The sequence below is a fragment of the Amblyomma maculatum genome, chromosome 6 (genome assembly GCF_055883805.1).
Source record: "Amblyomma maculatum isolate TAMU_Amacu chromosome 6, ASM5588380v1, whole genome shotgun sequence".
NCBI classification, from domain to species: Eukaryota; Metazoa; Arthropoda; class Arachnida; order Ixodida; family Ixodidae; genus Amblyomma; species Amblyomma maculatum.
The window spans coordinates 121064404-121080293 of NC_139349.1; the positions used below are offsets into that span (position 1 = coordinate 121064404).

Consider the following 15890-nt stretch of genomic DNA (forward strand, 5'->3'; position numbering starts at 1 on the left):
GCGGAGTGCCACGCCCCACCTCCCGCCAAACGCGGAGGAGGAAGGGGAATTTGTCTTGCGGAGGCTAGACGACCTCGGGCAGGAGAGTGAAAAACCTTTGCGAGGGAACGGAAGGAGAGAAGCATGACAGAATCGGGTGATTGCGGTGGCTGTAACTGCGTTATTAGTTACTCTTTTCAAAAACATTTTGCGGCCTTGCGTTCTAGGGGCGAAGTCTCACAGTCACCGGGGAAGAAAATATTTTCGACCGGAGGGTGGACAGTGGGCCTTTAAGCCCTGCCACATCGTTCAGCCTAAGCGTATTGTGCTGCTAAGCATGAGGAAACAGAGTGTGTGCAAAGTTAACCTCCTGCCGAAGTTTATGCAAGTGGCACCAGAGGAGGCTAATTACAAGATTAGAGCACAGGGACTGATGGCACTGTTCAACACTCTCTCTGCTTGTGAGGGTTTTAGTTCACCCAATTCTGTGCCACTGTATTGTACTCCTGATGAATTTTTCGCCGTACTGGATGCTATCGTAATTAGTGGGGGGAGGAACTCTGTTTCAGTTACTTGCGAGCCTTGTCATAGCAGCAGTGGGGTTAAACCATGGCATATCAGCTGTGGCCTTTTTTTCTTCTTGCATATTCTTGGTCTGTTTGGCCATTTGGTCACCACCTTTGGCCCTCTCTCTGTCCCAGCCTGGGCTGCCTGGACACGTGGTTTCTGACGCTGCTGTCGAGCCCGCAGATCCTGCAGAAGCATTACCAGACGTCGGCCGCCTTTGTGCCACTCCTGTCGCATCCCAGCCTGTTCTTCCTGCGTGAAGAGCTGGCCTGCAGCTTGCGCTCCCTCTCCGAGCTCCCCTTTGGTTTCAGCCTGAGCTTTGCCCTAGGCGGCCAAGCCCAGAGCGTGAAGCCAACCGCTAACCCCTCCCCCGCCTCCCGCAAGTCCTCTTCGCCCCCTGCCTTCTCCCCATGCACCCCCAGCAGTGACGAGAACGGCCTGTATGATGAGAGTGACGACCTCCGCACTGTCACCTGCCAGAGCCTGGTGGACTCGTCCTCGCTCGAGGAGACACTCGACAACTCGTCGCGCGTGCTTGAGCTGCAGAAGAAGCTCAAGGGTGGCGCAGGGGCGATGGTGGCAGCCGTCTGTGGAGGCCTGTCGACGGGTACCAAAGCCCTCTACCCAGCAATGCAGAAAGGTGAGCCCGAACATTACACAGGGAGAGCTGCTGCACGGTGCTTGTTCCAGAGTTGTGGAAGCTTCTGGGAACCTTGGGTCCCTTAGTTGATCAGAACTTCCGGTGGGTGCACCTCCAGAAGGCCATACAATGGCTAAATGAACTGATAGTGGGGAAATCACACCTTGGAGATAGAATAGGAAGGGAAGTATACAACCAATGCCGATGACTGAAAATTGTTGCTTTGCATCATATGATCACGTGTGAATTCTTTTGCCTGCTCATTTGTGACTCATCTTTGGAATCACTGTTTGCCTTCTACCTGTGTTATTCTTCCAATGCTACCTCAATGAAGGCTCATTCAGTCAGTCGGTCAGGTACATTTTCTCTTTGTTCACCACCTTAGCGACTCCAGTGTGACTGCTTTGCTTGTTTTTCAGGTACTCTTGCCTAGGTACACAATTGTGTACAAACCAAGATTGCAGCTTTTTCTCACAGTCTGCTGCACCTAGCAACAATTTTTGTTTGAGGTACACTTGACATCTTTCATGTCGCAAATAAGTAGCTTTTTCATATCCGCATAGTGAAAGCAGTAGATAATATGTTTTGAACTGCTGAGCTGGGTAGTGCACCGTCCACTTCTTTTGGGCAAACATATTTTGCTACCAAATAGTGAAATTCTTCTTAATAATAATAATAATAATTGGTTCTTAGGAAAGGAAATGCGCAGTGTCTGTCACACTTGTTCCGTAGACACCTGAACCGTGCTGTAAGAGAAGGGAGGAAGGTGGAGAGAGAGAGAGAGAGGAGCCATAGTGGAGGGCTCCAGATTAACTTCGATCACCTGGGGATCTTTAACGTGCACTGACATTCAGAGACTTGGAATGGGAGCAGTTAGGGATAAGGGTAGATGGAGAATACCTCAGTAATCTGCGATTTGCTGATGACATTGCCTTGCTAAGCAACTCGGGAGATGAACTGCAAATAATGATTGATGACCTAGACAGGAAAAGTAGAAAGGTAGGCTTGAAAATCAATATGCAGAAGACTAAGGTAATGTTCAACAGCCTCGGGAAGGAACAGGAGTTTACATTAGGTAGCGAAATACTGGAAGTAGTAGGCGAATATATCTACTTAGGACAGGTAGTAACCGCAGATCCGGACCATGAAAAGGAAATAACAAGAAGAATAAGATTTGGATGGACCGCATTTGGCAAGCACTCGCAGATTATGACTAGCAGCTTACCGGTATCGCTCAAGAGGAAAGTATACAACAGTTGCATCTTGCCTGTACTCACCTATGGGGCTGAAACGTGGAGGCTAACCAAGAGAGTTCTACTTAAGTTGAGGACAACCCAGAGGGCTATGGAACGAAAAATGGTAGGTGTAACATTAAGAGATAGAAAGCGTGCAGAATGGGTCAGAGAAATAACTCAAGTTAACGACATTCTAGTGGAAATTAAGAAGAAGAAATGGACATGGGCAGGACATGTAGTGCGAAGAGAGGATAACCGATGGTCGCTGAGGGTAACAAACTGGATTCCAAGGGAAGGAAAGCGTAGCAGGGGGCGGCAGAAAGTTAGGTGGGCGGATGAGATTAAGAAGTTCGCAGGGGTCAAGTGGATGCAGCTAGCACAGAACCGGGTTAAGTGGAGAGATATGGGAGAGGCCTTCGCCCTGCAGTGGGTATAATCAGGCTGATGATGATGATGATGACATTGCACAGCACACGGACGCCTCTTCGTTTCACCTCCATCGAAAGGCAGCCGGTGGCGGTCGGGATCGAACCCGGGTACTACGGCACAGTAGTCGGGCGTCTTATCACTGCATCACCGCGGCGGGGCAACATTTTTTTTTTTTTTTTTTTTGCAGTTTTAGGCGTAATGTGTTCCTTCAACGTAGAAATTATTTCCGTGATTCTTTGGATGTTTACTTGATACCTCACAACATTTCAGTATTGCTATTTCTATAAATTAGCAGAGTTTGTATGAAATTTTTTGAGCCCTGCTAAAATTTGGAGGTCCCGCCGTGGTGATGCAGTGGTTAGGACGCTCGACTGCTGTGCCCAAGGATGCGGAATCGAATCCCGGCCGTGGCGGCCGCTTTTCAATGAAGGCAAAAAGCGAGGCTCCCGTGTGCTGTGTGATGTCAGTGCACGTTGAAGAACCACAGGCGGTCGAAATTTTCAGAGCCCTCCACTACGGCGTCTCTCATAGCCTGAGTTGCTTTGGGACGTTTAACCCCACAAAGCACTGGCATTCTGTGTTGAAAAATGAGTTGTTCTTCTAGAGGCCTTCATGTACACTGTACGTGAATGAATACTTCATTGGTGAAAATGAATTTCGTCTTGAAGTGTTTACTTTAAACGCTTTAAAAACTGAAGTTTCTTCTTTGTTCTCCTTTTTTTTTTAATTTCTTGGCACTGGTTTTACATACTTTCTCACCGGGGGCGCTGTGTCACCATGTTCAGTGATGTCACAGCAGCGGCAATCAGCCGTGTGACCTTCGAGACATGAGGCTGGGTGCTGCGGAGGTATTCTTAGCCGCACCACAGTGTCACTGTAACTTGCAAAATGAACCTCTTAGCTGCACCACAGTGTCACTGTAACTTGCGAAATGAACAAATCTGATTCTTTGCCGCTGCCTTGGGACTAATTTTTCCGCGTCCTCCGCGTCACGATTTCGTGTGGTTGGTTTCGGCCGTCTCTTCCACCCAACATGGTGTGCCACTTGTCCATAGTAAATACAATGCTAAAACACTTGAGCGATGACTCAAGTCCTGCATGAAGTCAAACCACACTGGTACAATGAAGCACAGGGCATCACCAAAGAGCATACGATGAGGGCAATCTGAGTGGATTGGCTAAGTGGCCTGTGGGGAAGAAACTGTGCTGTACTTGCTCCATTCTGCCCCAAACTGCTTTCCTTGCTCCAAAAGTGCTCGAAACCTAGATATTTTGCTGTTAAATTTAGCGGGACATGGTTTTACCGCTCAATGGATCGATAATGGTATTGCCTACGAAAACTGCATTCCGATGCAATTAGGTTAAGCAACTTCGAAAAGTGCAGCAGGGCGATAGCATGTTTTGAGTTGGACGTACACTCCATAGGGGCTGTAATAGTCAAGATGGCAGCACACTGCTGGCAGAGGTATAATGCACCTAATATAAAATTTTCTTAAACTTGGAAAAGCATGGAGCATAATAAATATTTGTTTTGCCAGCAAATTTAAAGGGAGTCGCAAGCAATTGGAGGGAAATAATTGCAAAAAAATTCTCTGCACACGTGACAGCATCTTCTCTCAGCCTTTTATGGATCACCGGTGGTGAGAGCAGTGAGCAAAGTACAGTAAAAGCTCGTTAATTCTAACTTCACGGGACCGGGAAAAATGTTCGAATTATCCGATGTTCGAATTATCGAATGGCCTCGAAAAAACTGACCAAAACCGTTTGTACTACGGTAAATGTACCGTATTTAGTCGCGTAACGAACTCGCTCGCATAATGAACCCACCCAGCCCCGATTTGTGCCTACGAATCTGAAAGAAAAAAAAATAATAATAAAGGCGCCAGTCGTTAGCGCGTCCCTCTGTTTCGCGCCTTCACGGTCCACAACGCATTTCTTGGCAGTGCGCCAAGAGGCTGCGCAGCGATAACGGCGTGTTTATCTTTTGACTTTAGCTCCCGCAGGGAGGGAAGCGAACTTGGCAAAGTGCCAGCGCTTATCCGGTTGTGCAAGCCTCCTTTTCAGTACCTTCCCTTTATCATGCTATGAGGGAGGGAAGCGAACTTGGCAAAGTGCCAGCGCTTATCCGGTTGTGCAAGCCTCCTTTTCAGTACCTTCCCTTTATCATGCTATGAGCGACTTGGGCGGGCGGCGCCGTCTACTGCCACTCTAATCATCGGAGCGAACGGTGCTAAAAGCTGGCGTCATGATCGCGGCTGACTCGCGTGCTTCAGTTGACGACTGATGGGTGGAAAGATGGAGGCTATCGCAAAAAAAAAAAAAAAGTTTAACCCATAGTGCCCGTCCGAGATCATAGCCTTTTATGGGCATTGGCTGGGACCGCGCCGACAGTACCGTATAAACCGGAATATAAGTCGAGTGGGAATATAGGTCGACCCCCTTACCTTGAAGTGAAAAAAAGAAAAAAAAAAGAAAACAACCAAAAATTGCCGAAACGCATTTATTTAAAACATCGGCTGCGTCCCTGCATTAGCGGAGCTACGGTCTCACTCCGAAATTTCAGCAGCGTCGTCGGAAGATAACTCTTTGTCGCTCGCCGTCTCCCACAGTGCGTCGTCCTCAGTTCCGTCAAGCTTGTTGCTTAAGCAGCACTTCTTAAATGCTTTCTGCACCATAGCATCCGGCAAAGAAGACCAGGCCGACAACACCCAGCTGCAGACGGTCGCAAGCGGAGGCCTTCGCAGGCGACCTGTCGGCGTTTTCGGATTGACGCCGGACATCCACGCATTGTATTCCTGCCGCACTCTGTCCTTAAACGGTTTGTTGAGTACGACGTCGAGTGGCTGAAGGGTGGACGTCATTCCACCAGGAATGACAACGAGGTCCGTCCTAGCTTCGCTGAGCGCACGCTTTACTGATTCGGTCAGGTGACCGCGAAATGCGTCCAGAACCAGCATGCTCCGACGACTCAGCAGTGCACCGGGCCGGCGATTCCACACCACACGGATCCAATCAACCATCATGGCCTCGTCCATGTAGCCTTTTTCATTGCGCGCACCACAACACCTGGCGGGAAAGCTTCCTTCGGCATAGTCTTCCTTTTGAAAATTACAAAAGGCGGCAGCTTTCTGCCATCAGCTGTGCATGCAAGCATGACAGTGAAGCGCGAGTGCTCACTTCCTGTCGACAGAAGTTTCACCTCTTTGGCGCCGCGTTCGTTGACCGTTGTAGACGAAGGCATGTCGAACCACACTGGGGTCTCGTCGGCGTTTGCAATTTGTCCCAGCATGTAGCCGTGCTCTTCTCGAAGGCGAATTACAAATCGCTGGAAGCTGACGAGCTTATCGGCGAACTCCTCTGGCAGCTTCTGGCATATTGATGTGCGCCGGCGGAGGGAAAATCCCTTGCGCCTCATGAAACGGCGCACCCATGACTTCGGTGCGCTGAACTCTTCTCGATGTAGTCCGGCTTCACGCGCGAGCTCCAGAGCTTTGCAGCGAATTGAATCTACAGTCACGGGTAGTGAGCGCGCACGAAGCTGCCGCACAAAGTCCGCAAGTGCGTCCTCAAGTTGTGGGTGCACTGCACGACGTCCACGAAAGGACATTTTGCTCGGTTTGCACGCGAACAGCTCACCTTTTTGTCCGCGCCAATACCGCACGCTCTTTTCTGAGACGCCAAACTGGCGCTGAGCGGCCATGTTGCCGTTCGCTTCGGCGAACTCTATAACTTTCTTCTTGAAAGCCGCAGTAAACTGCCTCCGCGTGCCGCTATTCATTGCTAACGCACGTGGTTGAACGAAACTGCACACGCGAAGACTAACACGCCAGTGACTGAAAACAAAAATCCAACTGATGCAACCACGTTTGGATGTCGATACGGCTTTGGCTGTCCGTTCGCGTGCAGGCACGCTAGACGTTGCCAGACTGTGACTCACATTCTGCTAAAGACCGCTATATAAGACGAGGGGCGACCTTAGCTTGCTTTTTTTAAGAAAAAATCTCGACTTATATTCCGGTTTATACGGTACTTATCCCTATTTCCAAACTAACAGGGTTGGGATTAACGAGTATTTAGTTGCGAGCTACGGAGGTTGCGCAGAAGCGAAAGCAGGCAGCTGCCGCCGCGCGGCCACGCACTGACCTTGCCGCGGCCGCGTCCCCTCCCTTCAACGCCGCCGGCCGCCACGCCGGTCATGGCGCCATTTAAGTTTTACCCACTCTTCCATGGTTTTACCTGGTTCCTTATTCTGTCCCTGTTTTGGATGTGCGCAGCCTCTAATTATGCCTGCGGATCACGGAGGTGTTTCTTTACCCCCCCCCCCCCTTTTTTTTTTTTTTTTTTTTTCCGCGTGATGTGTGCCAAGCCGCCCAGACGCGGCGGCGCGTAGTTCGAATTATCCGTAGCGGAACCGACCCGCGTTCGAATTAACGGGCTTTTTTATACACAGATCTCTATGGAGCTTGGCCGGACCAAGTAGTGTAGTTTGAATTATCCGAAAATTTGAATTACCGAGGTTCGAATTAACGAGCTTTCACTGTATACATCGCAATCTAACACAAGCTCTTCTAATGGTTGTACAGTAGAACTTTGGTGATACGAATCTTACTGGGTCGCAAAAAAATTCGTATCATAAAAGCGAACGAAAATAAGTATGCAGAAGCATGGGAAAGGCAGTCGCACAGATCTATTTACGTCCGAGAAGGCTTGTTACGGTCGCGCGGTCACAGCTCGCCACTCGCGGCGCACACAGCGCGACGGGCAATCGCGATATTGGCGATGCGTGCCTCCACGAACTTCTCACGGCGCGTACAGCACGACAAGAGATGGCGTGCCAGCCGCGCGGCGCCGCAGACTGCTCACGATGCGTACGATGTGCAGCCTGGGCGCCGCCGACTACTGCTCATGACCGCATGCCGCTGCAAGCCTTTCGCGGCGTAGAAAACGATCGCGATGCCGGCGATGTGCGATCCTCCCGCCTCCACGTACTTCTCGCGGCACATACAGCATGACTGGAGATGCCGACATGCGGGCCGCGCGGTGCTACAAACTGCGCACGGATCGCAATCGCGGAGCCAGCGATGTCCGGTCAGCGCGCACCCGCCGTGTACGCCGCCGCCAGCTACGGTGATTGCAACATCTGCGGTTTGTCGGCCACGCGCTGCTGAAAGCTTTTCGCGGCTATAGCCGACCGAAAATCGCAACGTCGACGAGGTGCAGACCATGCGTCACCGCAGACTGCTCGTGATGCATACATGCAGCGCGGCTGGCGATCGCAGAGTCAACGATGTGAGGGTGGTGTGTAGTACTAAAGGTTTGTGGCCGCAGTTTGCGCTTTCGTATCATCCGTTGTGGCGCGGGAGAATGTTCGGACCATCCAAAATTTTGCACATTGTACACAATGCACTCTGGCCGGGGAATTTCGCGAATTTGTATCATCCCGAAATTCGTATCAACCCTATTCGTATCACCGAGATTTTACTGTACTATGAAAACAAGCCCAAGCTTTACTATAAAGCCTCCTTGTTAAGAACAAGTGTGTCGAGCCTCTGTCAGACAACACCAACTTTAAGCATTATAGAGGTGAAGCCACATAGGTGCCAATTACAAGAAATGTTCTCAAGAGTGTCGGGAAGCCATACTGGGTCTACTGCCAGCGTGTTAAAAGGAAGGTAGCCTCAGCATCGTTGAAGTGAAAACATGCGCAGCCACTAGCAGAAGGCTGCAAAGTAAAGAAACTGAATGAGGAAAATGTGCCCTTCAGTGCTGTCTATCTTCCTTGAAGGCACTACATACCAGTAGTGCCCAGAGTTTTATCGACACAAGCGTAGGATCTTAAGAGATGTGCACAAACGAGATTGAGAGCAGAAATCTGTTGTTCATTGATTTGAATGCAAACCAGTAGCGGTGATAGAGCACAACAAAGTGGTAGGCTCCACATTTTAATCTAACAAATCAGTATAATCAAAAGCTTTCACTCAGACTTGATGCTCAGTTGTGAGGTGTAGAAATAATCATTCCGTTTGCTGCTAGTCTGTTCCAAATTGTTGCTCAGGTCTGCTGCAATATTTTAAGCATCGGATCATTGTTTTGGCTGTTTCAGAAGTGCGCACGTAGTCAGCCAAACAGAAATTTTGAACGAAAAGGAATTACAATTATTAAAAGTTTTTGACCATATAAACGTGCTTCAATACATCATTCAAATGCCGCAAAGCTGCCCTGAGCTGCTCCAAACTTCTCAAGCCTGCATGTCGCTTTCTGTTTAAAAGCGGTCGAACAATTTCCACGCTGAACAGTGCTGGTGCGCCTTGTAGATGGCAAAGATTGTGCGCCTGTTTCGATTGAAGAACATCAGTCTTGGCACTGTCGGCCACTGCACTATTCTTGCAGCTCTGATTCGCACGAGCCTAATGCTCATATTCACAGATGAGCCTCGACTAGACACTCCACCCACGGAGTGAAGAAAACAGCTGCTCCTACACTCCAGGGTCAATTCGGATTGGCGAACGCCCCTTAGCGTTTCCTCCGGCAAGGTCTTCGCGAAAAATCTCCTCCACTCGAAGCAGCAGAAATGGCGCATATGGACAAGATTGAGTCTCTGCAGCATTGCTTTCAGTGAAGGTAGCAAACAAAATAAACAATGTGTAGCAGCAAGAGTATTTTAACCCTTAAGGGTCAAATAAATAAAAAAATTATGTTCCCAAATTGCCAATGTTTTTATTACGTAAAATGCTTCAGTAACATGTTTGAAAAACAAAAAAAATCACAGAAACAATTTCTGGTGGATAATTATATTTTATTAGTCATTACCTCTCCCCTTGTGCAATACTCCATACCTTACACCATTGAGGAGCATTGAGAAATAAAAAAATAAATTCTTGAAAGTACAGATAGTACGAAGTGGCTTAGAATTGCCGTGCAAAAGATGCACCTTTGCTTCTAGATGCATTCAAATTAGATGAGACCACTATCCGTGTGGTAGCGTTCGAAGCATGGCACTGCGCAGAGGGCCTTCTTGCACCACCTGCACCAGACCCTTGTTTCCTTGCTAATGTTTTTCCCATTGCAGTCTCGCTACAGGTAGCGCGCTACACAGTGGCGTGTCGGTTCTTTCTTCTTCTCTGTCTGCGGGATGTGTGACGGAAAACGGCATCAGCATCACTTGCGCTATCATCCGACGCAGAATAATCTCCCGCACCAGATCCATGCACGCATGATGCCATGTTTTATAAAACACTGGAAACGGGATGCAGGAATTCCGCCATCTAGTGTTCAAAATCGCATTCGAGAAAAATGTTAACGATGGGACCCGTGCTACCATCTATGTTTTATGTGGTAAAGTACCGTTTCAAGAGCTGGGGTCGCCAAAAGCCCCTTGAAACATTGCGGAAAAGCTATGACGACCTCAGCTCGTCGTAAGCAAAAAACGTGCCGATCGCTTGTGACGAGCTGAGCTCGTCATAAGCCCTTGCCCTTGCATAAGCCATTGCATTCTCAAGCAATGTGCACCCCAAGTAACGGTCGACAGCCTTCTCTTTCCCTAGGTGCTGTCAGTGGCAAGCACTGTTTGCTCTTGCTTTGTTTTGCTTCTAGCCTGTCTGTTGTCCCTGGCAGGGAATTTCTAATGCACTGCGTCACTGTTTTCCGCCCGCCTTGCAGTGCAAGGAAGTGCGGAGGAGATGCAACGCTTCCGTCAGCTGCGTAACCACTGGGAACAGATGTCCCACGCGTCACCCAGTTCGACAGAGGCTGCTGCCACCACCACAGCCACATCCTCGGCCAAACTCACCTCACCAACCAAGCTCCCTTCGCCCACAAAGACGGCAAGTGGCCTTCTTCACTCAGCGGCATAGCTTTTTCATTTAAGTGTCAATGTTGTTGCACCACGATATATCCTTGTGTTGTTCTGCTCGGCTTTTCTCCACGAGCCTCACGAGTGCTTACAAAGCATTGGTGCTATTCTTAATTTTGCTATTTTGAAGAGCACCGTAAGAACCCACGTATAATATGAGGGGTTTTTTTCTCGATTTTATTATGATTTTCACGTCGTATTATATATGGATTGGAAAAAATTTCAGTCTAAGTTCGCAGTTCCAGTCGGGCCATTATTCAGCACTATTAGCATCAGGCTTCCAGCAAGAGGAGGCGCCATCTAGCGGTAGTGTCGGTTGACTGTTTCGACATTTTTTGGTTTCCTCACGCTTACGCTGCAGATTGATCTCGCCTCACACGATGGAGGAATGGCAAAAGCAGCACTCAATATTTTGCATGGGTCTTTCACAGGCCTCTGCAGCCATGCTCTCCACGCTCTACAGCTGAATCGAGGACGCTTAGCCAGCATTCCCACAGTCGCACTTTCAAGAAACGCTGGATAACGAATGCATTTTAAGGTACCAAGATGAGTTTCCATGGAAAGATAGCAAGGGATTCTCGGCACATAGTACTGCGGATGATGATAATTCCGAAAACACCACATCACAAACACTTACGGTGCACACACGACGCACATGTGCATGCGTTCGATAGATGAAGAAAGGTGCTAGTATGGCCCATGTTAATTGGCAGCTCGTGCGCTGCCGAGTTGGAAGCAGCCTACTCGTTCACACCAACAGGAGGACCGTGTAGCTTCCGCGATTGCCGGGATGAATGTGAACTGCTCTTCTTCTCGTGATGCATGAAATTCTTCGATCAGACATTTCGGCGCGAGAAGGAAAGCACCAGCATATAAAGGTGCGTGGCATTATTTGCGATGTCTAGCGTGGGATGGCATTAGGCACGAAAGCGCATATGCCTCGCTGAGCAAAACGTAGTGCGAATAGTACATTTGCTCATCTTTCTTTGTTTGCATTGTATGCAAATAAAAATCTTTTTTCCCGCTTTCGCTATCTCAAAATTACACCTCATATAATATGCGGGTTTTTACAGTATTGCAAATGTAGTTTAACTTCGCAGTCATTGCCTGTTGACTAGAACAGGGGTTCTCAAACTGGGTTCCACGGGCTGCCTTTGGGGGTTCCACAAACTTTTGCCAGACTGTGCCCCCTCTCCTGCCTATCTTTTGCTAAGCATGCGGACCATGCAGAGTGCCTGATTTGTTAAAACTCACTTTAGAGTGGCGGCTTTTGTTATTCTAGCTTGTTCGTCAGTTTCGGTTTCAGGCCGTCAATGTAGGCAGCTCAGATCTTGGCACGGCGCATCTTGGCGATGTGCATAAATGCACTTCTTGCAGAAACGCTTTGTCACTTCGTGGCGTGTCTAAACCTCTGTGAGCATCGAGAAGTCGCTGAAGTTTCCCCTTAATGACAGGGTAAGAGCTTGAAGATCAATTTCAGAAATGTTCTTCAGGGCCCCGAACGATTCCCGAGCCCTCACCTGAGGAATGCTGCTTTTTAAGCACGGGGAGCACATTCTGGAACCGCACAGGAAGTATACCATGCAGTGCTGGGACTGTTCTTATTTTGTGTGTTGCTCAGATCCGCAAGCCCGCTGTGACTAGTGCTGCCGCTGCTGCCACCAAGAAGAACCAGGCACCAGCTGCCGACAACCGGCGCCTGGTGCCGCATGGTGGCACACCTGGCTCACGAACCCCGAGCCCTAATATCTCGGCCGGCGGGCGTCCACAGCAGCAGCAGCAGCAGCAACGCCGGTCTCTGATACCAGTGCACCGGGGCTGGAAGAAGCCGGCGACCCGACAGGGCACCTCCGAAGGAGCCAAGTGAACACCCCCAACAACACTGGTGAGTATCAGAAGCTAACGCCAGGGTCAGCGATACAGTTGCACAAAATGTCGGCTGTTTTCTGCTTTATTAAAAACCAAACTTGTTGCAAAACTTGTTGCCTCCAGCAGTTGTCGTAGCAGAAATTAAAGTTCTCTTCATCCACAGGTCCACTCGAGTGAGCCATAGTTCAGGTCACTGAGGTCAAAGCATGAAGAGTTCAATGCATGGCACGTTATTTACTTGTTTTCAACATGTACCCTAGAAAGTAGCGACCCTGAAGTCACTCTCACAGAAGAACTTAAATTTTCATTTTCTCGTGCTCACCAAACTCTCGCAAGGATGTCCGCAATTATGGCATTGGACCAGTATCTTTTAGAGTGAGTAGCTTCAAGCATCTGACGATTGGGCTGCTGGAAATTGCTACCTCGAGACCTTTCGATAGGGTATGGTAGACAGGTGTTCAAACGCCTCCTCACTTAGACTACTGCAAACACTGCCACTTCTACTGTGCCAGGCTGCTCTCCAGCGAGCAGCATGGTGATGCCCAGAGGGCACTCAAGGTTGTTTTATTGCAGTTGTGCTGCCCTTTCAACTCATGTTATCAAAAAAAAGCTGCAGTCTGGCTGGGGCGAAATTTTGGTGCCTTATAAATTATAACCTTGTTCATGTCCATAAACATGAACTGTGTGCAAGTTAAAAACCGAGATTGTTGGGAAAGACATAACCAAATAACTGGAAAAACACATGCGGTATCGAACATTTATAGGCATAAGCCACATAGCACTCCGAGGGATAAGGAGAGAGGCAAAAAAAGATTTTCGATAGAAAAATGGCAGCAGTTCTTATTGGCCACTTTTGAGTGCATCGCCATCTGTCGGTCAAGCGTAAAAGCCAAGGAAATACGTGTGAAAAGAAAAATTGGTTCATTTATGAGTATTGTAAGCCTGGAACAGTTCCTGCATTTCTTAAAACCATTATTTCACTTACTGATAATGCATCTTCAGCGAACAACTTACGAGAACCAGTTTGATGAATGTTCCGCTCGCCTTAGATCAGGGGTTCTCAAACTTTTTTGCTTGGAGGAACCCCAAAAGCCTTCAAATAGTTCCAGGGAACCCCCCTCCCCCTCAAAGCCAGTCTCATATCAGCTGCCGGGTCAAGACGGCTCCTGTGCTTGTTCTTCAGATAGGCGAGGGCTGAAAATGCCTGTTCACATACATATGCAGTTGCAAAAGGAAGCAAACTGTCCACTGCCCTTTCAAAGAGGCATGGAAACAACGGAGTCCCCATCCAAAATTTCACCAAGCCTTCACCATTAAATTTTTCTTTGAGAGCAGTGCTTGCCCTGAGCTCTGAGGATTCTCGCGGAACACAAGAAGACAGCCCGCGGAACCCCTGTGTTCCACGGAACCCAGTTTGAGAACCCCTGCCTTAGATGTACACACAAGATAAGGACAGAGTAAAAAAGAAGATTGCTACTTCTTTTGGATAATACCGTATACACGCGTGTAATGGCCGCACGCATGTAATGGCCGCACCCCGAACTTTAGAAAGAAAATTGGGAAAAAAAACTTTTAAAAAATTTCCCGAGTAAAAGCCGCACCATGAGTTTCAGGAAGTTAAGCAGTGCCGTCTACTGTACGGTACAAGAAATACGGAACGTTTTGTGGTTACTGCCGCCAGGTGGGGCCCAAAAATCAAGTGAAAGCCAAAATGAAGCATAAGGTTAGAAGTAGAATTGCCAATAAGAATTAAGAATAAAATATTTTAGGAAAAAAAAAGTCGAGCATGGGGGCAGCGGCCACCACCTCCGTTACGAAGGGGGCGCTCCTAGCCGCAGCGATGCCCGCCCGTTACAAAGGGTGAGGCCAGCAAATCCAATCCAATCCAATCCAAGTCTGTTCGCTCCTCCGTTTTACAGCCATTTCCTCGATCGCCCGAAGCATATCACGTGCGATCTCGCAATCGGAACGCATCGCTGCCCTGATTTGTTCTGCGCTCGTGAGCTGAAGATTTTCTTTTTCCTCGGTGGGAAAATATGTTAGTTATACCGCTCACTTTGAGCTGAAAGTGATTAACTACGCGAAAGAAGAAGGAAAAAGAGCGGCTGGACGAAAGTTCGGCGTTGACGAAAAATGTGTACGGCGATGGTGCTCCCAAGAAGATGCCCTCAGGAAAACAAATGTTCAGAGGCGCGCTTTCCGAGGGAAGCAGAGCATGTTTCCGGAAGTTGAAGACTCACTTCTCGAGTACGTGACGGAGACGCGGTGCAACGGCTTTGCTGTTTCGACTGAGATGTTGTGCATGAAAGCGCTAGACATTGCATGCAGCAAGGGGATTGCGGCTACCGTGTTTAAAGCCAGCAATGGGTGGATTTCACGCTTCATGAAGTGAAAAAACCTGTCCATTCGCCGTCGCACGTCGATGTGTCAACGTCTACCCGAGGAGTATGGTGAAAAGCTTCTGCAGTTCCACAAGTTTGTTATCAACAAGCGCAGAGAACATGAGCACCTTCTCTCTCAGATTGGTAACGCCGATCAAACCCCGGTTTTGTTTGACGCACCCCAGAATGTGACAGTCGAGGCAAAGGGGAAGAAGAGCGTGCGTGTGCTTACATCGGGGAGCGAAAGGCAGCGATGCACGGTCATGCTTTGCATCACAGCGGATGGACGAAAACTACCGCCTTATGTAATTTTTAAGCGGAAACGTCTACCTGCGGTGAAATTCCCTGATGGCATCTTTGTTCGTGCGCAGGACAAAGGATGGATGACGGATGAGCTGGTGACAGACTGGTTGAAGTGTGTTTGGGAGAAGCGACCAGGGGCGAATCTTGCGACACGTTCGCTACTCGTCCTAGACAGCTTCAGGGGGCACTTGACAGAGAGCGTGACAGAGAGCATCTAACACGGACTTGGCCGTCATACCTGGAGGCATGACCGGCATGCTTCAGCCACTGGACGTCTCAGTAAACCGCCCTTTTAAATGTGGATTTCGCCGTGCGTACAGTGAGTGGATGGCAACGGCCCTCCACCAGAAGACTCCAACCGGCCGACTGAAACGGGCATCGCTTGTGGCCGTTTGCCACTGGATACTCGAAGCGTGGGCCACGGTTTCGTTCGAGACTGTGGAAAAAGTTTCAAGGTGACAGGGATATCAAACAGGCTGGACGGTATGGAGGATGACCTCATCTGGGACAAGGACGAGCCTGAAGTGCCGATGAGTTCGGAGGAGGAGGACGACGACGACGAGGAGTGATGTTTTGGACACGGGACAAGCCTGAAATCCCGACGAGTTTAGCGGAGGAGGACGAGGAGTTTTTTG

General features: G+C 49.0%; 1 protein-coding gene across 4 annotated transcripts in view; it reads left to right on the top strand.

The window, feature by feature from the left end:
* The window catches only part of LOC146186671 (uncharacterized), a 123339-nt gene that overhangs the window by 104505 nt on the left and 2944 nt on the right, over positions 1 to 15890 (top strand). For all 4 annotated transcript variants that reach the window (XM_084607368.1, XM_084607369.1, XM_084607367.1 and 1 more), the window contains exons 11-13: positions 681 to 1186; positions 10510 to 10673; positions 12324 to 12587. In XM_084607368.1, coding sequence (XP_084463494.1) covers positions 681 to 1186; positions 10510 to 10673; positions 12324 to 12569 — 916 coding nt within the window. In that variant the 3' untranslated portion in view covers positions 12570 to 12587. The remainder of the gene's footprint in view (positions 1 to 680; positions 1187 to 10509; positions 10674 to 12323; positions 12588 to 15890) is intronic.